This window comes from Mesocricetus auratus, unplaced genomic scaffold (assembly GCF_017639785.1).
Source record: "Mesocricetus auratus isolate SY011 unplaced genomic scaffold, BCM_Maur_2.0 Super-Scaffold_100691, whole genome shotgun sequence".
NCBI lineage: Eukaryota > Metazoa > Chordata > Mammalia > Rodentia > Cricetidae > Mesocricetus > Mesocricetus auratus.
The window spans coordinates 47812490-47837054 of NW_024429267.1; the positions used below are offsets into that span (position 1 = coordinate 47812490).

The window sequence follows — 24565 nt, forward strand, 5'->3', positions numbered from 1 at the left end:
TTTCCAAAGGCAAAGCAAATCTAAGTTCAAGTATTGGCAGTGAACTTAGAGGGTGTGAGATCCTGTGAAGGCTCACTTTCCTTCTTGGGAAGAGAGGAAAGAGGAGGGCATGTAGGTTAATAGGGACTGCAGTTGAACTGATGGAGCTTAATTCAAAGTCACAAAGGAGCAACTGAAATCATTCTGCTCAGACACTGTCAGTAACAGAAGACTCAACACAAGAGCATGGAGACTACATCTAACCCTACTTTTGCCTAATCCAGCCTGTGATCTTGAACAAGTCCTTTCTGGACTTGGTCTCAACTGTTAAATGTAAGGTACTGAAGTAGAGCAATGGATTGTAAACTCTTTAAAGGCCAGGAGCATAAATAAACTCAGATAAATTCAAAACTGCACACCGAGACCAAATGTGGAGAGGCATGCCTTTAATCTGAATACTTGGGAAAAACAAGATGATCATGAATTCAAGTTCAGTCTCAGTTACTTAGCAAATTCAAGGCAAGCTCAGGATACCTGAGACCCTGTCTCAAAAAACAAATGTAAACAGCTGGGGTAGTGGTGCACGCCTTTAATCCCAGCACTCAGGAGGCAGGGGCAGGTGGATCTCTGTGACTTCAAAGCCAGCTTAGTCTACAGAGTGAGTTCTAGGACAGTCAAAGCTACATAGTGAGACTGTCTTGAAAACAAACAAGCAAAACAAAAGAACAGCAACAACAAAACACAAATAAAATAAAGCAAAACCCTGCAAATCGAACACATACATTTATTTATACTTTCTCTGGAAACATCATTAAATTATTATTATTATTTATTTATTTTGTTTTTTTGAGACAGGGTTTCTCTGAATTGTTTTGGAGGCTGTCCTGGAACTCGCTCGGTAGATCAGGCTTGGTCTTGAACTCAGAGATCAACCTGCCTCTGCCTCCCGAGTGCTGGGATTAAAGGCGTGCGCCACCACCGCCCGGCTCATTAAATTATTATTAATGAATCAGATGCAACAGTATGCACCTATAGGTCCAGTTACTTAGGAAACAAACGCAAGATGACTTGAGCACAAGAGTTTTGGGTCAGCTTGCTCAACACATTGAGATCTTATCTCTTTAAACATTATTATTAAGGGCTGGAGAGATGGCTCTGTGGTTTTGAGCACTGGCTGCTCTTCCAAAGGACTCAGGTTTGATTCCCAGCACCCACACAGCAGCTCACAATCATTTGTTATTATATTTCTACGAGATCCAATGTCCTCTTTGGCCTCTAAGGGCACCAGGCACACAAGAGATATATATCTGTACATGAAAAAAAATCCACATACATAAAACAAACAAATAAAAATATATTAATACACACATGTATAAATGAGGCAGACATGTTGGTGTATACTTGTAATCCCAGCATTCAGTATTCAGCATTCAGGAAGGGGAGGTATGAGACAGAAGGTTAAAAGCCAGCTTGGGTTACTTAGTGACATCCTATCTAAAACACACACACACACACACACACACAACAAACAAACAATGAATCACAAATACCTACTATTCACTGAGCATTCATTATATGAAGTTTGAAGTTCATGAAGTAACTGAATCTTTAGCATTCAGGTAGGTGATGCTGTCCATTTACAGAGAAATAAACTGACTCCCTAGCATTAAGGAATTTAAGTTTTGTCAGCCACGAAGTGACAGAACCAGGATTCAGATCAGTGCAGAGTCTGTGCCACAACTGCATCTCAGATCATCAAGAACAGCAAAGTTCCCAAGGAAAACACAGCACAGTGAGAGATGACAAACATCAACATAAGATTACAAGATGAAAATCAGACAAGCCGGTGCCTGACCCGATGGAAAATTCTGAGCAATGCAGAGGTCAAGCAACTGCAGAACAGTCTCCAACTCCAAGCACTAGAAACCCCAGTCTCCTCTGAAGGTGTGTCATGAGGAGGGGCCCAAAACAGGCAGTACTGGTCCCCTCTACTGGGCAGGCAGCTGCTCTGCCACTGTCCTAATAAAAAACACCTGAGCAGGATGAACTCGTGACTCCAGACTTGGGTAACTAGGGCATCCCTGAATACAAAGAAGATGTATTGATTCTGCACATACTCTGAAAGGACAAGTCCTTTATTCTATAGCTTGGCTCTTGGAATGTAGTACTAGATGATAGCATTGCTGGTGAACTTGACAGGGCCCATGCCATACCTATGAATCAGAAATTCTAGGGTGAGCTCTAATGAACAACAGGGTCACCTGACGAAGTTTGAGAACCATTGCCCTAATGGGGGGCAACTAGTTACTAAATCATCACGTGCCAAAAAGCCTCTAACCAGTTCTTCAGCGCCTGCCTAACTGAAACACAGTCAGGACTCGCCAGAAGTTTGAGGAAAGACTCAACTAAGAGAACAGCCCTTGTTGTGAGTAGTGGAATGTAGGCCTTTCTATGGCTCCCAGAACCATCGAGCTCTCCTGAGGCTTTAGAGAAGAGTCTATAGTCACGTCTAGTTCTAATCTATGCTGCTGCTGTGGCTGCTGCTGCCTCCTGAGTGCACGCACGGTATACTTGTGGAGGACAGAAGGCAATTTCCAGGCGTCATTTCTATCCCTCCACTATATGGGTCACAGGGATTGAACTCAGGTCATCGGGCTTGGCAGCAAGTGCCCTTACCTGATCAACCTACTGCCAGTCCAAATCTTAACACAAAACTCCTTTCTTATTACTGCTTTTACTGGTCCCACTCATCTCAAATGTTACTGCCACAATTAAGTCACTCTTCAGCTTCCAAATCTCTAGTGGCCTTGCCATCTTCTGCATCCTTTAGTCCATCTTATTTTTCTTAATCCTCCTGGTTTCCCTGTCTTACCTGGGGGGAGATCCTGCCCCTTCCTAGGCCAGTTCAGTATTCTGATAGAAAACCATTTCTTTCAGGATTGATGAAAAAGGTATGGCAGGTGTTATACAAAGAGTACCAAATATCTCATTCAATCCTCACTAATAGTGAGATTTAAGAGTGAGCTTTATTCTCACATTTGGAAAATTTAAGCTTAGAAAGATTAAGTAACTTGCTCAAGGTTACACCTAGTATTTTCATGCAAATATTTCTGTCTCCAAAGCCACTCTCAGATGGTTTTGCTTTTCAACGTGCCAAACTATTAACAACCATCCTAGCTATCAGTCTGACTCTAATATGTGGAGAAGTAAAGTTTCCTAAACTAAGTAGAAAATAAAAGCTAAAAGGTGTTTGTGTCTTTCTGCTGTTTTGAAACAGGAAGAGGGAGTGTTAGGCACACACTCCCTCCAGGCAAAGAACAGCAGGAAAAACCACAGGCAAGCATCATCTCCCCACCTGGAGGGCATCCACCTGGCTCAGCAGTGTAGTCAAGGGGCAGCCCAGCTTGATCCGAAGCACACCAGACCAGAATGCTGGTAGGGAACAGGTGGTGAATATATCCCTCTCCCCAAGCAGCCCATTAGCCTGGCCTCCAGGACCTTTTGGCGGTGACTGTGGGCTGTTTTCTAGTGTGGGGCAGAGCAGTCCACATCAAAAGATCTCCAGATCCGATTCTAAAAGCGCCAAGGGCAGGCAATGACTCCCGAGGAGAAGGCTTACTAGCCTCTACAACAGCACAGCCAACTTCAAGGAGCACAAAGGGATGACTTTCTGACAAGGTAGCATGGTTTAGTGGTTCCCATCGGAATGTGGAGTCGGCCACCGCCCCTTCCTCCATAGACCGGCTGCAAGAACATTTTCTCTTGTCTGTGACAGAAAAGGAGGCGGATACCCCAATGTCTCCTTTCCTCAGGGCGTCAGCGGCACAACTCTCAGTCTTTCCTTCCAATGCCTGAACGGCTGCCCCTTTTCCTCTCCCAACTTGGCCTCAATCCCTCTCTGCGCTTGGCACCGCTCTCTGTCCTACAGTGTTCCCCTGTAACCTCTCTCCGCCCTCAGTCCGCTGGTCCTCTCTTGCCCTGTCCACCACCCCTCTTTTCTTCCCGCTCGGTCCCTTTCCCCTCAGCCAGCCACCGCCCAGACCACGGTACCTTGAGCGTCACGTCGCACAGCTTGCCCTGCCGCCGGATCTCCTCCATGACGCCGTAGCCACGACTAGGCAACTCCGACACGGAGAAATGCACCAAGTCCTCCAGCTCCTCCGCGCCGTCCTCCACCATCTTCCCCGGCCGCCGCAACTGCGCAGGCCTGGCCGGCAGGCTTCCCACTAACCAGGGCGGGGCAAGGGAGCACGCCGACGGCAGCTCGGAGCGCGAAGCAGAAATCCCACGACCCTGCGCGGCCGCCGTACTCCCAAATTCCTGCGCACCGGAAGTCTCCATGCCTCTCTTCCTGGTTCATACTTAGCCTTCTTTTCCCGCAACCTAAACCCCAGTTTCGCATACACAGGTGCTCCAAGCCTTTCAGGTTAGTTGATTCCATCTAGGTCTTCTTTGTTCAGCCCCGACTTTACCTGTATCCTTAACGGAGGAATGTGGACTTCGATTCCGCCATCGCTTTGCACCACTTCCGGAGTCCCTGGAAGCTTCCCGTTGCCATGGCGACTGTGTACACAGCCGGTCGTCTGACTGTCGGGTTTGTTCCTTCGAGTCGCTGCAGTTGTAGCGGTCGCTGTATCCGAGTGCCGCTGCCTCGCGAGGTGAGCAGTAACCACTCGCCGGTGGGGTTAGGTAAAGAGAAACCTGGTGGGGATATCCGTCCTGGCTGGGGCAGTGGCTGGCTTCCGAACCCCTCTTAGCGCCCTTTTCTGTAAAACCCGAGGCACCCCGAGAGAGCGCGTTATCTTGAGCCCCTTCAAGCCTGATCGCGGCTTAGGGGAGCGTGGAGTTTCTGATCTAATGTTCACTAGTCCCACGAGTCTCCACCGGGGTCCCACGACTCGCCTTAGACAAAGAGGGCGCGGGGTTGAGTGACAGGGGTCATTCGGACGCTTCACTCCTCAGTTTTCGAACTGGAGAGACCTTCGGCATCATCGCTTCGAGCCACTCGAGCTGCAGAGGAGGAAAACCCTCCAGAGGGGCACGGGAATGGGACCGAGGCCGCCTGCCACACACACATTAGAAAAGGATTCCATACACAGGGTGAGAAACAAGAGAGAGGCTGGTTTTGCCTGGATGTCAATTTTGGGTTCATCTCACGGTGTGATACAGTAGGTGTTGTGGGTTTAGACGCTGCTTTTTCTTGGGCAGTCTCTGTCCCTGATCCAGGTAAGAGCACGGCAGATAGGGACCGCTAGTGCCTATCAATCATCCCATCAAATGTAAAGTCTTCATGGGTCATGTATATTATGCTCCTTCCCAGGCCCAAAACAAATGAAGGAACCCTGAATCTCTCAGCGCAGAGGTCTCATTTTATCACACCGAAAGTATCCAAGGATTTTGTTCAAATGACGAGGGGGGGCGGGGCCTTCCGAGCGATGTCCTGAGGGAAAGAAAGGAACACTACCTAATGGGGAGGGCGTGTTGAGAGACTGAATGTGGTGGCTTCTTGTACCTGGAAATCAAGTGTCCTCTTAAAAAGCTTGCAAGTTCAGGGGTTAGAGGTAGCGTGGGAGAGGAGTGACATCGTATACCTTGGAACTTTCTCAGTAGTGACGGAAGATGGACTCACCTATGGAGATTCAGACACCCTCAGACTTCCAGCCATGAGTATCACCAACAACCACCATTCCTTGAGCACCTGCTGTGTGCTGGGCGCTGTGCTGAACCTTGTGGGGGGAATCACAAGAGACAAAAGACACAGTCCTTGTCCTCAAGCAGCTTGTAATTTCATTTGGGAGCTGAAGCCCACATAAATGAAGCGACATAAGAACGGTAACAATCGGTATTTCAGTAAGTGCAGATGGCGTGTGGCGTTGATGTGCTATTGAGTAGTCGGCTCGTGGGGGGAGTGCAGGTCGTTGGAAAGGCTCCTTGCAGGTTGTGGGACTCCAGGAATGTTTGGTTGTGTGAGCATCAGGAGAGCTTCGGGGCTGCATGTGCTTGTGCTTGTTGGAAAAGGAGGAAAGCTCTGGAAAATTCTTTGAGCTGTCCTGTGAACTTGTTTCCAGAACTCTCTGGATTCTTTGTTATCCCTCCCAGAGGTGATACCCAATGGCATTGGAATCTTCCTGGGCAGGAAGCTGGGCTCTTGAGGTTTGTGTTGGGGAGGGTTTCCCAGAGCTGTAGAAATTAAGTAAAAACCACAGCTCTCATTTGGAGGTGCTGTCCCAACACTGGGGAATCTAAGGCAAGAGGATTGAGCGTTCAAGGCCAGCCTAGGTGACACTGTGATACACTATCTCAGGGAAAACATTATCTAAAACCACAAACAACAAGTCACTTCTCACTGCTCTCAGTTTCTAAGTAATATAAATCAAAGTGAAGTTGGAAATGAAATCTTCCCTTTGGGGTTCATGCTAGAGCTGTGTGTAGAGCTCAGTTTTGCAGGCAAAAATGTTCAACCAAGCTACGTTCTTTTCTTACCCAAATATTTTCCAGGTTAATTTTCTAAAAACCAAAAAAAAAAAAAACCTCTAAAAGATCCCCCAGTGCTAGGAAAGGACTTCCATGAAACAGGTACCCTGACGATGTAGGAAGTGCTCACACTGTAATAGGCAAATTTGGGAGTGTTGTGTTTGCTTACTCGATGTGACCCTTGCAGGCCACATGATGGGTGATGCTTTCATTTTATCCACATCATCAAAACTGGAAGCTAGAATAAGTAGCACTTGTTTCTGTAGGGTACATAACACCATGGTGATGTTGGCTAATGTAACTGGAAGAGGAAATGATCCCAAGTTGTGTCTAGAAATGTGAAAGCCATTAATAATTTTAAAATCTAAAATAATTTTTGTTAGGTAGCATATATTAGAAAAGTACATGTAAAATGTTACTATTACTTATTTGATATGCTTTTAATATTTTAGTTTAGTTTATTAAGTGTGTGTGTGTTTGTTTGTGTGCGTGCGCACGTCCATATGTGCCCCAGAACGTGTGTGGAGGTCAGAGGATAGCTTGGAGGAACTGGGTCCTTCTTCCACTGTGCAGGGATCAAGCTCAGGTGTCTCTACCCATGCCATCTTGTTGAGCCTTTGTGCCCTTTTCATGAGTCTGTTTGACCCAGGGTCTCACTATGTAGCATTGGCTGTAGACCAAGTTGGTCACAAACTCATAGATCCACCTGCTGGATCCAAGTGCATTCGCCTCCACCGCCCAGCCCCTTATATGATTTTTATGAATATTAGGAGAGGTTCTGTTTCACACGAGAAAGTTTTCCTGTAAAGGTTTTTTTTTTAAATCCTTAAGCATCCCTTCAGTTTGTTAGAAGACTGAATCATCTTCCTTTGTCTGACACGTCTCTAACTTCGTAAATTCAGCCAATTCTTTTGCTGATTGATGCTTGTTTTTCCTTTCCCCTTCTCTATCTTCTTCTCTGCTCCTCCTCTGTCTCCTCCCTCAATAAAAATTCAGGTTATTTTGGGGGAAGATGCTTTATTCCTTCTTGAACTGGCCCAACCCTGATGGGGCAATTAAAGGGGAAGTGTACAATGCAGCCTACATCCTGCTGTGTGGAACTTTATTGTATTTAAATTTTGTTTTGTACGTTGTACAATAGTAGTTCCAAATGGTATTTTTTTTTAGATAAGTCATTGTTTATCCCACACTGGCCTTGAACTCACTATGCCACTGAGTATGACCTTGAACTTCTGATCTTCATGCCTCCACAAGTGCTGGCATTTTAGGCAGGCACCTGATTCTTAGGAAGGGCCCATCTTAGAGCTGTGAGATGTCTCACTGGGTAAAGTCCTTGTCGCTTCAAGTGTGAAGACCGGAGTTTGGATTCCTAGCTCCCACATAAAAGCTGCTCATGTTGGAGCCGAAGGACATGTGCATCTTGTGGGCTTTCTGGCCAGCAAGTATAACCAAAGTGGTGAGCTCCGGGTTCAGTGACAGACCCTGCCTCAAAATATAAGGAGGAGATCAATAGTACAGACATCCCGTTTCTACCTCTAACTCTACCACACACTCACAGGTGAGTGTGCACATGTACATACCCAAAATGCCTCAGTTTAAAACTCTACTATGCCAATTTGCCTAATAGCAATTATTTAGTGATTTTCATAGGCTTTTCTTGTGTTTCTTTAGTGTGATTTAGCTAGATTTAACAGAATTAATGATTATTGCAAGTAGGTTTTGCTTCTCTTTTCTTAGAGCACCAAAGATTTTGTGTCAGTATTTAGTCTTCTATCATCAGTATATCATGAGACATTTGAAAAAGTGATCAAGTGTTCCTTCCCCCTTAAAGTCATAAAAATGAATTGGGTATCACAGTATTCATCTGTAATACAGCACTTGGGAAGTAAAGACAGGAGGATCAGGAGTTAAAGGCCATCCTTGGGCCAGTGAGATGACTAATAAGTAAAGGATGTTACTTGCCTGACAAGATGGGTGACTGAGTTTCATCCTTGGAACCCATGTAAAAGTGGAAGGAGAGGACTGACCCCACAAATGTGTATTCTGATTTCCACACAACGAATTAACTTTAATTTAAAGTTTAATTTGAAAAATAAATAAATAAAATGTAAAAGGCCAGACTGGGATACATGAGTCCTAGTCTCAAGACAAAACAAAATTAGTTGAACGTAGTCCTATTTAATCACTTATTTGCTTATCCACTCTCTGGATTAAGTGCACCAGTACCATTGGTAACATGTCTTTCAAGGAGCATTTTGACTTTACTTGACCTTGAGTTTCTGGGACCTCAAGATCTCTTCTGTTATGAGACAACTCTTCATAGTTAGAAAAGGTTTTTTTTAACTAAGCTTGCCTCCCTATCACTTCTATTCTTTTACAAGTGTTCATCCCACAAAGATACATCATATATATATATATATATATGTATATATATATGTATATATATATATTTGTCTATAGACGGATTTCCTGTTCTGCCTGTGGTCCCACAGCTGCTTTGCCCCAAATAAACACAAAGACTTATATTAATTATAAACTGGCCAATGGCTTAGGCTTCTTACTGGCTAGCTTGCTCTTAATTATTAACCCATTTCTATTAAACTATGTATTGCAATGAGGCTGTGGCTTACCTGTAATCCAACATGTTATTCCTTCGGCAGCTACATGGTGTCTCCCTCTCCACCTCTCCCTGCATCCTTTCCCCAGAATTCTCCTTGTCTGGTAGCCCCTCCTGTGCTTCCTTCCTGGATACTGGTCAATCAGTGTTTCTTAAGAGAAACATATATACAAAAGGACAGCATTTGTCTTCAGTCACTATACTGTAACAAATTACACATGCATGCACACATGTACATATGTATGTATGTATGTTGTGAGGATACTGGAGAGATGGCTCCACAGTTAAAAGCACTGGCTGCTCTTCCAGAGGACCTATGTTCAATTCCCAGCACCCACATGGTGACTTACAACTGTCTGTAACTCTGGCTCCAGGAGAATCCAATATCCTCTTCTGGCCACCACAGGCACTGCACATACATTGCACATAGACATTTATGCAGAAAAAACACCCATACACATAAAATAAAAGCAAATAGACTTTTTAAATGTGAGAATATAGTCAGGTTTTAGGAGAACAAGAGGGACAAGGGAGTGATCTTTTTTCATCAATTTAAGAGAAGAAAGGCTATTGGATTATGGACTAGATCAAGAACACTTAACTGAGGCTTGAGATGATTCAGTGGTTAAGAATGCTTATTGCTCTTCCCAACACTCATGTCAGGCAGCTCATTACTGCCTGTAACTCCAGCTCCAGAAGATCAGACTCATTCTTCTGGCCTCCAAGGGCAATTGCACACTGTGATTTATACTCACACACACACACACACACACACACACACAAAGATAAAAATTAAATTAAAAAAAGAATATTTAATCTAGGGCCATCCAGCTGGCTCAGCAAGTGAAGTGCTTGCCTTGGAATCCTGAGGACATAAGTCTGATCCTGGAACCCACTTGGTGAAAGAAAAGAACTGACTCCGTGTCCTTTGACTGCCACCACATGCTGAAACAGGTGTCTCTCATCCCCAATAATAATAATAAACATACGTTTTAAAAGATAATTTATTCTCATATGGTTAGTCTGATGGAGACAGGCACGAAAGAATGTCTATTAATGAAGGAAAGGCAACTGGCTTTAATGTATTCCAGGCAAGTATGTCAAGAGAAAATAGAATAAATGAAGCAAAGCACAAATGGGTTCATCTTAAGTACAGGACATTTCTAGAAACAGCAGCTAAAATCAGGCCACTAAAAGGAGCATTCTTTTTGCTTTGGATTTCAATCTCTTTGGAATCATAGTGAAAATGGCAAAGTAGGCTATAAGACAGGAGGCACATGTACTTGTTGGGTAGTGACGGTGGGTTGCAACTGGTCTCTTTTAGCCCAAGCTATCCTTCAACTCACAATGGAGCTAAGACTGGCCTTGAACTCATCCACCTGCCTTCACTTCCCAAGTATTAGGGTTACATGCGTGCACACCATGGTAGGCTTTTATTCTGATCTTGACAAATGACCTCTCTTCTAGTTGGTATTTGATGATGACTGCTGAAATTATTGTTGTTCTCTTCTCTTTAGCTAGAATGGGTACTAGGAAAAAGGTTCAAGCCTTTGTCCGAGTCAAGCCTACTGATGACTTTGCTCATGAAATAATCAAATATGGAGATGACAACAAAGTAAGTGCAATGTTTGCTCTCACTTGTCCAGTCCTTCCTTGTCCAGCTCAGAGTTTATGTGACCATTCCGTCATTGCTCCCAGTGTCTCACAGATGTTTGTAGAAGTCAACCCTGGACACAGTGCAGAGGACAGAGGGGTGTCACCACCTGTACCAAACAGCAGGGCCTGAGCCAGGGCCATTATTTCCAATTTCATTGCCACTCTTGCCTAATTCAAAGCTTCTATGCTTTTGGGCTGTAGCTACCCCTGATTTAATTAGAACCTGACAAATGGGGACTGGAGAGATGGCTCTGTAGTTAAGAGCACTAGCTGCTCTTGCAGAAGACTTGGGATTCATTCCCAACACCCACATGACCACTCACAACTGTCTGTAACTCCAGTTCCAGGGGATCTGACACCCTTTTCTGAACCCTGCAGATACCAGGCACATATGCAGTACACATGCATACATTCACATAAAACATTCACACATATAAAATAAAAAACTAAAAAACTTTCTAAAAACTTCACATTCTCTGTTTTCTCTAAGTCAGTCCTCGTTTATCAGTGATTGTTTGTTTGTTTGATACAGGGTCTCCCTAGGTAACCCTGTTATTTTTTTATTTGATATAGTTCCCCTATATAACCCTGGCTGTCCTGGAACTCTACATATAGATCAGACTGGCCCTAAACTCACAGAGATCCACCTGCCGCCATCTACCTCCTGAGTGCTATCAGAGATTCTTTTTACAGAAATTTCCTAAAAATAGCCCAAACCCTCTTCATTCTGTGACGTTTCTCACTATAAAGACTGGCCTGAAACTCCAGATCCTTCTCAGACTTCCAAGGGCTGGGATTCTAGGCGTGTGTCACCCACATCTGGCTTCTCCCTGTCTCTCCACCCCCCCACCCCCGCAGAGCATTGATATTCACTTGAAAAAAGACACTCGGAGAGGAGTTGTCAATAACCAGCAGACAGACTGGTCGTTCAAGCTGGATGGAGTTCTTCATGACGCCTCCCAGGACTTGGTTTATGAGACTGTCGCCAGGGATGCAGTTTCTCAAGCCCTTGATGGATACAATGGTAATTTAATCAATTGTTGTTTTATCTAGGACTCTGAGGAGGCCCTCCTGAAGGAAGAGGTACAAGAGATAGTCAATTCTGAATAAAATAAAACATAAGTTTGCTTACTAACATTATACACTTGTCAGTGTGTGGTCTGGTGGTAGAACACACATTTACTTTGTAACATTTTAGGCATGGTCCTATCCAATCTCCGAGACCTCACCTTTGCTGAATTGTTAGAAGACCCTGGTTTTTCATGGTTCTTAGATGGCCAACTATGGTCTTGTTTCAAATCTCTCAAACATTGGTTTGGGGAGAGGGGGTTGGTAGGAGACCAATCTCAGTCTCTTTTTTTTTTTAAACACTTTTTATTATATATTTAAATTAAAAACAAGCTTGCTTCCCATGTCAGTCCCAGCTCCCTCTCCCTCCCCTCCAGGCCCACTCCCCCCGCAGTCCCCCAGCCCCCCACCCAATCCTCACTCCATTCCCCAGGGAGGGTGAGGCCCTCCATGGGGGATCTCTAGAATCTGCCATTTCTTTCCTTCCCTATGCAGCTGTGTCTGACCTAGAACTAACTATGTGGTTCAGGCTGGCCTCACACTCATAGAGATCCACCTGCCTCTGCCTCTGCCTCCTAAGTGCTGGATTAAAGGTATGAGCAACCATGCCCAGCCTAAAACAGCTTTATTGGGGATTTATAAAATGAAATTAATTTATTTATTTTACATCTTAACCACACTTTCACCTCCCTGCTCTCCTCCCATCCCCCCACACTTCTCCTCTGTCTCCCTCCATCCACTCCTCTGTTTCCGTTCAGAAAGGGGCAGGCCCTACTCCCATGGTTAGGAGTCCCACAAGTAGACCAAGCTATAAGACTATCACATAGGTAGAGAGCCTAGCTTCGTCCCATGCAGGCTCCCTGGTTGTTGGTTCAGACTGAGAGCTCCTATGAGCCAGGTTAGTTGTTAGTTATAGGTTTTCTTGTGATGTCCTTGACCCCTCTGGCTCCTACTACAATCCTTCCTCCCTCTCTTTATCAGGATTCCCCAAGCGTGGCCTAATGTGTGGCTGTGGGTCTTTGTATCTGTTTCCATCGGTTACTGGATGAAGGAGGTTCTCTGATATAACTGGGGTAGTCACCAATCTATGAGTGTAGCAGAATATCGTTAGGCTCCATTACATTGACTTTTTTCCCCTCCAATCATGTTTGGTTCTATCCTAGGCCTCTGGGCCATCCAGCCTCTGGGTCCTGGCAATCCAGGCAGTGTCAGAGGTGGGCTCCTTCTCCAGGCATGGGTTTGAGGCTGGACTAGTCACTGATTGGCCATTCCCACATCTTTGTGCCACCCTTGCCTCCCTCCCCCACTCACCATACATCCCATAGGCAGGAGAAAATGCAGGTCAAAGGTTGTGTGGCTAGGTTGGTGTCCCAGCCCCTGTGAGGTCTTGCCTTATCACAGGAGATGGTCAGTTCAGTCTAAGTATCCACTCTTGGCCGGAGTCTCAGCTGGGGTCATCCTTGTAGATTCCTGGAGTTTCCCTTGTACCAGGTTTCTCCCTGACCCTGAAATGCCCCTCCTTTCCAGCCATCTCTAATTTTTTATGAACTTATTTGGTCAAAGATTATTTTAAAGGTTTTTTTGTTTGTTTACTTTTTTTAAAAAACAGGGTTTCTCTGTATTGTTTTGGAGGCTGTCCTGGAACTCACTCTGTAGACCAGGCTGGCCTCAAACTCAGAGATCCACCTGAGTGTTGGGATTAAAGTCATGTGTGCCACCAATGCCCTGCTATTTTAAAGTTGTTTTTTTTTTATTGTGTATACAGTCTTCTGCCTGCATGCCAGCAGAGGGCACCAGATCTCATTCAAGGTGGTTGTGAGCCACTATGTGGGTGCTGGGAATTGAACTCAGGACCTCTGGAAGAACAGTCTGTGCTCTTAACCGCTGAGCCATCTCTCCAGCCCCTATTTTAAAGTTTTTATGGTGGGTTTTGTTTGTTTTTCTTTTTGGTTTTTCAAGAGAGAGTTTCTCTGTGTAGCCCTAGAAATCCTAGAACTTGCTCTGTAGAACAAGCTGACTTTGAACTCAGAGATCTACTTGTCTCTGCCTCCCAAGTACTGGACTAAAGGCATGTGCTACCACCACCTGGCTTGTTTTTTTGTTTGTTTGTTTTTTGAGACAAGATCTCACTGTGAATGTAGCCTTAGGCTGGCCTGTAACTGTGTGTGTGTGTGTGTGTGTGTGTGTGTGTGTCAGTCAGTCAGTCTGATCATATTCAAATATCTGTCTGCCTCTTGAGTTCTTGAGTGCTGGCATCAATTTTTTTGTAAACAGGATTTTGTTGTATATCCCAGGTTGACCTTGAACTTGTAACAATTTTGCTGCCTCTGCTTCCCTAGTCCTATGATTATAAGTCTGTGTCACATGTGGCTTTTGCTTTGTCTTTGTTTGTTAAATCTTTTAAGTGGAGTTGAGAATTGACTCATCAGTTTGGAGCACTGGCTGCTTGCTCTTCTAGAGCACCCAGGTTCAATTCCCAGCTCCCACAAGGCAGCTCAGAATCATCTGTAACTCCAGTTCAGATGGGATCCAATATCCTCTTTGGCCTCTTTGGGCACCAGGTACTCACATGATCCACAGATATACATGCAGGCAAGACATTCCATATATTTAAAAATTAATTTTAAAAAACCAGCATATTGAGAGTGTGACATAGTAGCAAATTCCTGTAATCCTAGCACTTGGAAGTAGAGGCAGGAGGATCAGAAGTTCAAAGTTATCCTCAGCTGCCTCCCAGTGAGCTGCCAGCCTGAGCTACATGTGACCCTATCTTTAAAAAAAAAAAAGCTTACAAAATAAAAATAAACTTGCAGTTCACAGACTTTGCCATCTAATGGCTACTGATTAGAGTGTTCTCTATTTTGCAAGGGTTTATTTGTTGGTTGGTTGCTTGGTACTAGGTGTCAAACCCAGAGCCTCACACATGTTAGACATATGTTCTATCGCTGTGCTACATACATACATAGCTCCAAAAGTCCACGAAGAGAGCCAGGCATGGTTGTGCATGCTTGTAATTCCAGCACTTGGGAGGTAGAGGCAGGGTATCAGGAATTTGAGAATAGTTTGAATTATATAGCCAGACTCGATCAGTTTTGTCAGGAAAATCCAATGAATCTTGAGGTGCCAACATTGTAATGTATTCTACATGTAATCCATAGGTGTATGGTCCTCAGTGATATTTTTATGATTCCCCGAGAGGCTGTGGCCTGGAGATAAAAATGGGGGGATTAAGAACTAGGAAACCTAATAGTCAGGCACTTTGTACTACAGAACTACAGATGGGCTCTGAATGCCAGCTGAAGTGACTTCTGGTTCATTCGTATGGGCTAATTGCTAATTGTCTCTGGCTCCAAGCCAGGTGCTGAATTAGGGTCACTCATTTAAAACCTACCAGCATTCCCAGCACCTGTGAAACAAAGGCAAACACAGACTCCCAGGGCCTAATGTAGCCTCACCAGGTCTACCATGTAGATTCACAGACATGATCTTTGGAGTAGCTCCAGTTCAAGATGAAGGGGGAATAAGACCCAAGGTGAGTCCAGTATAATGATGTTGTAAAAGGTACAAATGAAAGTCTTCTCAGGGTAGGCAACTGGACACACACAGGTCATGGCCCAGTCATGGTGGCCCCTTTCTGGAAGTAACGTAGTACAACTAGACGTGTAGTCTATAAATAATTCTCTTAGAAAGGTATAGAGTCACAGGATGGCTATCCTAGTACTTGGGCAATAGAAGCAGGTGTATCAGGAATTCAAGTCATTCTTGGCTACATAACATGATGCCAGCATGGGCTATGTGAGACCAGGTCTCAAACAGGTCAACAGAAAGCTCACCATTGACAGGAATACTTTTCTTACGCCATCTCTTTCTGGAAATTTGTCTCTGTGGAGCATCTCTTGCTAACTCTGACTCGTGCAGTTCATGGCCTTGAGAAGGTCTGGAGTCTAGTGCTTCAGCTCCCTCCTATTCTTTTTAGAAAAGTTCCAGCCACAATGTTCCCTAACCCTAGGACCAGATCATCTGGGAATGGAAGTGTAGACTGAGGGCACATGTTCTTGTTTTGACTGTGTACTTACTCTCTTCCAATCCTGATATCTGCGGATGTTTCTACTAGCTCCCTTCACATAAAGAGTCCTGGATGACACCAAGCATGCTGAGGATACAAGAGTTGTCCATGAAGTGATTTTTCTGGATGTCACTCAGACGTATTTTGAAATGTTTGCAGGTACCATTATGTGTTATGGACAGACGGGAGCTGGCAAGACATACACCATGACGGGGGCAACTGAGAATTATAAGCACCGGGGTATTCTCCCTCGTGCCCTGCAGCAGGTAGAGAATGGGCTCGTGGTTGGGATGCCACACAGCTACCCTCTCTCTCCGGTACTTCTCTACTAGAGACTTCTAGTAACTACAACTAGCACCGGTTCTGGAGACAGGATGCTGTAACTGGGCTTGGGAGTAGAGTCAGTGTCCCCAGAAAACCAGTGGCCCCTCACTGACAATAAGCCACAGCAGGCATGCTAATCAGGCCCCTGCTGCTCCCATGGCCTGTGAGCCTGTAATTAAGGATTCCAAAGACCCTTGTTGCTGGTTTTAATGAAGGGAATGCAGCTTCCAGATCTTCCTTATTGTCTTGCTGTGGCTTCTTCCACTCATTTGTTTTCCAGCCAGCCTGGGACACAGTGTGAACTCTGCCTCAAAAATTTCCATCTAGGTTTTTAGGATGATTGAAGAGCGCCCCACACATGCCATCACTGTACGGGTTTCCTACTTGGAAATCTATAATGAGAACCTGTTTGATCTCCTATCCACTCTACCCTATGTTGGACCCTCAGTCACACCAATGACCATCGTGGAAAGCCCTCAAGGGGTCTTCATTAAGGGCTTGTCCGTCCATCTCACAAGTCAAGAGGAGGACGCATTCAGTCTCCTCTTCGAGGTGAGATGATCAGAGAATTCCCTCCTTACCTCCCTCTCTCCCTCCCTTACCCCTTCCTTCTCTTCCTGTCTCCCTCCCTCCCTCCTCTCCCTTCCCCCTTTCCTTATCTTCCTCTAACCTACTTTCATATTTTATTCACTTTAATAATCAGAATGAAAACTCATGTTTGCTTATTTATTATTTAGAAAACTTAGTGTTTAATAGGAACCAAAATTCATAAAATGTTTTTCACTTAAAGCAACAAAAACCTATTTTAGATTATGTCTTTCTAGCTCTTTCTATGAGGTTGTTTGTGTTGCTGAAGACTGAGCTAAGGTTTTTATACATGCTAGGCAAGTCCTCTGTTGCTGAACTATATTCCCAGCCCCTTTTTACTTTTTAAAAACATTTTAATTTTGAATTATATGCATGTTTGTGTGTTTGTGTGGGTCTGTGCATGTGTATGCAGTACCCACAGAGGCCAGAAGATTGCACCGGGTTCTTTGAAACTGACTTAGAGGTGGTCATGAGTGTCCCCATGTGGATGCTGGGAACTGAATTTGGGCTCCATACACGAACAGTGCTCACTCTTAGCTGCTGAGCCATCTCTCCAGCCTCTCCTGTGTACTTACTTCTTTATTTTGACATTCTCAATAAAGTGCCCAGACTGAATCATTTGTAATGGTACATTCCTGTAATCCCAGCACTTGGAAGGTTAAGGCAGGAAGATGGCTGAATTTAAGGCCAGCCTAGGCTACAATAAAGAAGTTCACTATGAGCCGGGCGTTGGTGGCGCACGCCTTTAATCCCAGCACTCGGGAGGCAGAGGCAGGCGGATCTCTGTGAGTTCGAGGCCAGTCTGGTCTACAGAGCGAGTTCCAGGACAGTCTCCAAAGCCACAGAGAAACCCTGTCTCGAAAAACCAAAAGAAAGAAGTTCACTATGGGGTTGAGAGAGTGGTAATGGTCCACAATAGCCATAGCACAATGTGAGCCCTGTTCTAGGAGAGACAGGCCTAGACCAGGATCGGCCATTCAGCTGAGCCGTCTTGCTGACCACTGCATGACTTTTCTATTGATGCTTCTGTATGACTTACATCGTAGTATGACTTTAGATTCTGCATTTCTCAGCTATTGAAACTGTCAGTGATGAGTAAAAACAAGGCATAATTATGTATCTGTATGAGAATGCTCTATTAAACCTATCATTCCATGTGCTAACTTAAAAATTAATTTAAAAAAAAAGCCTCTTTGTCAAACTGGATACAATGACTCATACCCGTAATCCTAACACTTGGGAGCGGAGGCAGGATAGTCTCTTGAGTTTGAAGTCAGTTTGGTCTGAGTTACAGGCTAGCCAGAGCTACACAGTGATACTCTGTCTCCAAAATAAGCAAGCAAACAAACACACGATTTATCATTACTTCATTGGCTGCCTGACATTCCTGTGTACTGATAGGTCTCTGGTTATTGGATATGCAATTGATTCCAATTTAGTGTTCATGAATATCTTAAGCCTCTTACATTTTTTAGTGTTTATTTTTATCTTATAATTTTATATCTATGGGCATTTTGCCTGTGTGTATGTCTGTGTATCACTTGGATGCAAGACCCACTGAAATCAGAAGAGAGCACTGGGTCCCTGGCACTGGAGTCAGAGACAGTTTGACGTGAGTGCTGGGGATTGAACCTGAGACCTGGAGGAGTGGCAAGTGCCCTTAATACCAAGCCATCTCTCCAGCCTCTGTCTCAACTCTCATAGTCTCTTACTTTTAAACAGATACCAGTTTGTACGCTTCACCCCAAATATTGGGTGGTAAAAGTATACAACCAATTCCTGTTTGGTTCCCTTTTATTAGTTTTCAAAAGACACTTTCCCAGAAGGCCCAGCTGATCGTAGTGGTATGAGTGTTGGAAAATGACTCAGATACCTTGTTTTCAGTTTTCAAAATGTAGCATATATTTCTTTTCCTCTTCAGGGGGAGACCAACAGGATCATCGCCTCCCACACAATGAACAAAAATTCATCCAGGTCACACTGCATTTTCACCATCTACATGGAGGTGGGAGTTCTTTGTTCCGCCTAAGAAGGACTGGTGACCCCTGAGGGTGCTGCCAGGTCAGAAACTCCTTCTGAATTCTGTGTGGTTTGTTTTTGTAGGCCCACTCTCGGACTTTATCAGATGAAAAGTATATCACTTCCAAAATCAACTTGGTAGATCTGGCTGGTTCAGAGAGGCTTGGGAAGACAGGGGTAAGTGAGGGTTGTTGAGTACCCTGTCAATAAGCCATGGACTTTGTGGCATAGAGCCTGTGTATGATCTCCCAGGCCGGTGACATACAGCTTGTGTGTGCATCTCACAGGTCTGTGACATCATAGAGTCTGTGTGTGATCTCCCATGTGTGTGACATAGAGTCTGTGTATGATCTCCCATGTCTGTGAGACAGAGCCTGTGTATGATCTCCCATGTCTGTGAGGCAGAGCCTGTGTATGATCTCCCATGTGTGTGACATAGAGTCTGTGTATGATCTCCCATGTCTGTGACATCATAGAGTCTGTGTGTGATCTCCCATATCTGTGAGACAGAGCCTGTGTATGATCTCCCAGGTCTGTGACACAGAGTCTGTGTATGATCTCCCAGGTCTGTGACATAGAGTCTGTGTATGATCTCCCATGTCTGTGACATCATAGAGTCTGTGTGTGATCTCCCATGTCTGTGAGACAGAGCCTGTGTATGATCTCCCAGGTCTGTGACACAGAGTCTGTGTATGATCTCCCAGGCCTATGACATAGAGTCTGTGTGTGATCTCCCAGGCCTGTGACACAGAGTCTGTGTATGATCTCCCATGTCTGTGACATAGAGCCTGTGTGTGATCTCCCATGTCTGTGACATAGAGTCTGTGTATGATCTCCCATGTGTGTGGCAGAGAGCCTGTGTATGATCTCCCATGTGTGTGGCAGAGAGCCTGTGTATGATCTCCCACACTAAATGCTTGAGAGCAACCAGGTGACGTGGAGTGCAGTAGGAAGAGTCATTGGAGGCAGAGTAGCAGCTACAGGGTGTAGTTTGTACTCCAAGGGAATATAGTGCCTTTGTTGAAAATAAACAGGGTGTTCAGGGACCACACCAGTACCACACAAAGTGAAAGTAAACTGGCAAGTAAGCTTTTACTTTTGCTAAAGGGCATATTGCTTCATTCAGGTAACAAGTTCACCCAGCCAAAAATATGATAGGTCTTTATCCTAACACAAGAGTGTTGTGTCATTTCTTCATTGGCTGGGCTCTGACTTCACAGACTTTGATGACTGGCTAGTTTTGAAAATTGGTTCCAGGGCTGGAGAGATGGCTCAGAGGTTAAGAGCACTGGCTGCTCTTCCAGAGGTCCTGAGTTCAATTCCCAGCAACCATATGGTGGCTCACAACCATCTGTAATGAGATCTGGTACCCTCTTCTGGCGTGCAGGCAGAACATTGTATACATATTATTAATAAATAAATAAAATCTTAAAAAAAAAAAAAAAAGAAAATTGGTTCCAGGACAGGCTCCAAAACAATACAGAGAAACCCTGTCTCGAAAAACCAAAAAAAAAAAAAAAAAAAGAAAGAAAGAAAATTGGTGCAAAGGAACTGGAGGAAACTGTCAGCCTCTCTGGGTCATCAAGTTTTGAAAATATAGCAGGGTCTTTGCACAAGCAAACAGTTTTACAAGGTAGGGAGATTGCAGTCTTACCACAAAGGTTTCATACTGTGAACACTCTTTTGATAGGAAAGACTTGGGTTCCTTGTATTATCCCTCACCTATATTAAGTAATTGCTCCATAAATGTTCCACACTGGTATGGTGTTCTCTGTGTGGATATGAGTATTCACGTGCATATTTACTTTCAAACATATTTTTGCAAAGTATTTTAATAAACATTTCACAAGAGTATTTAGAGGAGCATTTGTGTGTGTGTATTACTATATTTGTGTGAATTTTATACTTGCTCAGGTATTCTATATGCATTTGTATCAGGGTGAGTCTTGGAATGAGTACCATGTGACTATTCATGTACATATTCTTTTCATTTATTTGTTTTCTTGTTTTTCAAGACAGGGTTTCTCTGTGTAACCTTGGCTGTCATGGAACTCTCTTTGTAGATCAGGCTGGCCTCGAACTCAGACATCCACCTACCTCTGCCTCCCAAGTGCTAGGATTAAAGGTGTGTGCACAACCACTGCCCAGCTTTATGTATGTATTCTTGTTCACGTCAACCTTCATACGAGTGTTCCGGTGAGGGGTTTTTTTTTTTTTATTGTTTGTTTGTTTGCTTTGGTTTTTCAAGACAGGGTTTCTTTGTGTAGCCTGGCTGTCCTCCTGTCCCGGCCACTCGAGTGCTGGGATTCAAGGTGTGTGCCACCACTGCACTGCTCCCTGGGTTTTGCTATTACCATTATCAGTAGCCCAAGATGGAAAACGCTCCCAACATGGAGAGAAAGGTCCTGATATTGGGAAGGAGGCTCCAGCCTGGCTTTAGACTTTTGCATCACTGCAAATGAGGAAGGGTAGACAGTCTTAATAGGGTAGCCTCCCTCCCTTGTCCAGAGTGACCCGGACACTTTGTTTGCAGTCGGAAGGTAGAGTTCTAAAGGAAGCCACCTACATCAACAAGTCGCTGTCGTTCCTGGAACAGGCCATCATTGCCCTTGGGGATCAGAAGCGGGACCACATCCCTTTCCGGCAGTGCAAGCTCACCCATGCCCTGAAAGACTCCTTAGGTGAGGATGTGGTTGGTCTTCAGAAAGGAGGATCTGTGTCCTGGGGAGGACTAGGCCTGGCTTATGTGCCATTAGGGATCAGAGAAGCATTTTACCCCAGAGGAATGAGCTTACTTGCAGCTCTTCAGGAATGATGCTATCAGACACACAGGCAATCCTTCTTCTTGCACTCCTGCTGCTCATGCTTTACAATCTCTGCTCAAGCATTTGCTTCTGTTGGGAACATTTTCTCTTTCCCTCTTATCCCGAAACTGTTTGGCAGAGACCTGTGTGGCCTTGGAGATGCAGGAACCGGCCTCTCCTATCATCTCTCCCTTTTCATTTATATCTTCCTGGACACAAAAGTGGGAGCCACCTTGTCATCCCCAACTGTCTAGGGCTTTGTGTTGGGCCTAATGGCACAGCCACTGGTTTCTGGTCATTATCCCTGTGATGCCATGAGCAAAGCCCTAACTCGAACCTTCCCTCCTGCGCTCTCCCTAGTCTCCTGAGTTGCTGTTCTCTCTTGGTTCCTTCTGTGTGTGCCTATGGTCTCTCTCCAACCCTACCTCCGTTTCTTGCCTCCTAGCCTCAGGCAGACCAGGGTTGTCTCCTCTACCTTTAAATCAGCATGGACTATTAAAACAAAATACCATAGGCTAGGAGGCTTGGATGACAAACTGTTTCTCATAGTTACGTAGATTGGCAAGGCCAAGATCAAGGTGCCAATAGATTTTGTTCCTGCCTTGCAGATGGTCACTTCTTGTAGAAAGAATGATATGGTTTTTCCTTTCTTACAAAGACAGTAACCCCATCATAGGGGCTGCACATTGCAAGACCTCATCTAATATAATTACTCCCTCAAAGGCCCCCTCCAAATACATCAGACAGGGTGTTTGGAGTTGGAATTTTGGAGGTTCTGAATATTGTGGGAATACAAACATTGAGTCCATAACACAACCCTATCAACCCTCAGGGATTCTCTTATCAGAAAACTTATGTGATTGTAGACTCTCCTGTGTTTTGCTTTCTGCAGGGGGAAACTGCAATATGGTCCTTGTGACAAACATCTATGGAGAAGCTGCCCAGTTAGAAGAAACGGTATGTAGAGACAGCCAATGCAACCAGGTTGGAGTTTCTCCCCATGGGTGCCTGGGGGTGGGGGGGGCGGAGGTAGGGATGGGGTAAGGCTGAATCCAGGCTGGCTTAGATGGTTCACTACCCATAGCATTGTTAGGGACCCTAGGGATAAATCTGAGCCATAGTTGCTGAGGGTGGCGGAGACCAGGATCCAAATACCAAGCAATAAACTGTATTAAGAAAGAAGCTAAGGTGTAAGGCAGGCTTAACCTTCGGTACTTACACAAGAAGGACATAGTGAGTTTTGTGGGAACAAAGAACATGTTCTCAGGGTGATGCTCTTGTGGGGTGATAGTTAGTAAAGATACATCAGAGCCCCATCCAGAAAGAGAAGCCCTGGCCCTAAGTCATGTTTGAGTCCTAGCTGGAAGACAGTGGAAGAAATCTTCACAAGGGACCAGGCAGGGGAGGGGACCTTTTTTCCTGAAGCTTAGGTGGGCACTGGGGTGGGTGGCATTAAAAGACCTGCAGCAGGCTGGACATTGGTGGCACACACCTTTGATCCCAGCACTCAGGAGGCAGACACAGGCAGATCTCTGGGAGTTTGAGGCCAGCCTGGTCTACAGAGCAAGTTCCAGGACAGCCTCCAAAACAATACAGAGAAACTCTGTCTTAAGAAACCAAAAACAAACAAAACAAAAACAAAAATACTGGCAGCAGGATGCACAAGTCTCCCTGGTAGAGGTGATGACAGCGCTGAAGACTGTGTCATCCTACAGGAGGACATGAGAGGGAAAGAAAAATTGCAGGGCCTTGATGGTCTGGCCAGGCATGACTGGAGCCGTGACAGAGCTTGAAGAGGGGGGAGTTGTGGACACAGTGACTCAGAGAGATAATCTAGTAGCAGGACACAGACAGGAATAAGTGTCGGACACAGTAGCATAGATAAATCCACTCTTGGCTGGGCTTCTCTCTCTTTAAAACACTCTTGTCATAAGACAGGTTTGGAAAATGGTCCCTAGCCGTTCTACTGTTGTGAATGTTGAAAGCAAGCTTCAGCTATCTGGAGAATTGACTTAGTTGAAATGGACCATTCTGGGGATGCTGTGAGGCAAGCCCTGCCTGTAGGGCCTCCAGTCTGTATGCATTAGGGATTGTCCCAGCACAGGGAGAATGCTCTTGCTACACATTCAGTGCCCTGGGACTTGGGAAGTCAAGCCAAAGAGCTCTAGCTGACATGAGGCAGCGCCCTCAGGGAAAGGCTTTCGGAACCTTTTGGTCTCATCTCATAACAAAGCACAATTGAGCCCCAGAGGAGTTATAGCTTTGACCTCCTGGCTGCCTTATTACGAAAGATAGCCTTGAGAACTCTCCCCATGCAGCTTTGGGGAGGTGGTCACCCATGCTGGGACTTTTTAGTCATGGACCCAATTGGGGGTCATCCTATGCCTTTCTGTGATAGAAATACATGATGCCAAATACAGTGTCAAGGCAGTTAGGTGGCTTGGTAGGAAGCATTCCTATTATACTGATGCTTTAAGAATGTGCCAACCAGGCATTGGTGGCGCACGCCTTTAACCCCAGCACTTGGGAGACAGAGGCAGGCAGATCTCTGTGAGTTTCAGGACAGCCTGGTCTACAGAGTGAGTTCCAGGACAGCCTCCAAAACAATACAGAGAAACCCTGTCTCAAAAAATAAAAAAAAAGCCGGGCGTTGGTGGCGCATACCTTTAATCCCAGCACTCAGGAGGCAGAGGCAGGTGGATCTCTGTGAGTTCGAGACCAGCCTGGACTACCAAGCGAGTTCCAGGACAGCCTCCAAAGCCACAGAGAAACCCTGTCTCGAAAAACCAAAAATTAAAAAAAAAAAAAGAAAAGGAAAACCAAACAACAACGAAAATAAAGAATGTGTCTTGGGGCCTGTGGTGGTGCATGCTTTTAATCTCAGAATATGGGAAACAGAGGCAATTCAAATATAACTAAGAAAGCACACGAAGGAAAGGCAAAGGCACCTTTAACAGAGTGGAAGGCTGT

At 45.0% G+C, this 24565-nt stretch overlaps 2 protein-coding genes across 10 annotated transcripts in view; one reads left to right on the top strand and one right to left on the bottom strand.

Moving 5' to 3' along the window:
- Klhl18 (kelch like family member 18) overlaps positions 1-4320 on the bottom strand; it is a 57228-nt gene extending 52908 nt beyond the window's left edge. For both annotated transcript variants that reach the window (XM_005074984.4, XM_013117087.3), the window contains exon 1: positions 4030-4320. In XM_005074984.4, the coding sequence (XP_005075041.2) occupies positions 4030-4320 (291 nt within the window). The remainder of the gene's footprint in view (positions 1-4029) is intronic.
- A 182-nt stretch (positions 4321-4502) lies between these two features.
- Positions 4503-24565, top strand: part of Kif9 (kinesin family member 9) — a 46013-nt gene continuing 25950 nt past the window's right edge. For 2 of the 8 annotated variants that reach the window (XM_040739518.1, XM_040739525.1), the window contains exons 1-10: positions 4525-4637; positions 5587-5829; positions 10588-10685; positions 11585-11750; positions 16020-16126; positions 16512-16736; positions 18694-18777; positions 18876-18968; positions 21325-21472; positions 22488-22552. In XM_040739518.1, the coding sequence (XP_040595452.1) occupies positions 5793-5829; positions 10588-10685; positions 11585-11750; positions 16020-16126; positions 16512-16736; positions 18694-18777; positions 18876-18968; positions 21325-21472; positions 22488-22552 (1023 nt within the window). In that variant the 5' untranslated portion in view covers positions 4525-4637; positions 5587-5792. Of the gene's footprint in view, positions 4638-4941; positions 5080-5586; positions 5830-10587; positions 10686-11584; positions 11751-16019; positions 16127-16511; positions 16737-18693; positions 18778-18875; positions 18969-21324; positions 21473-22487; positions 22553-24565 lie in introns of all 8 variants that reach the window. The other 6 variants (XM_040739519.1, XM_040739520.1, XM_040739524.1 and 3 more) reach the window with 6 other exon arrangements.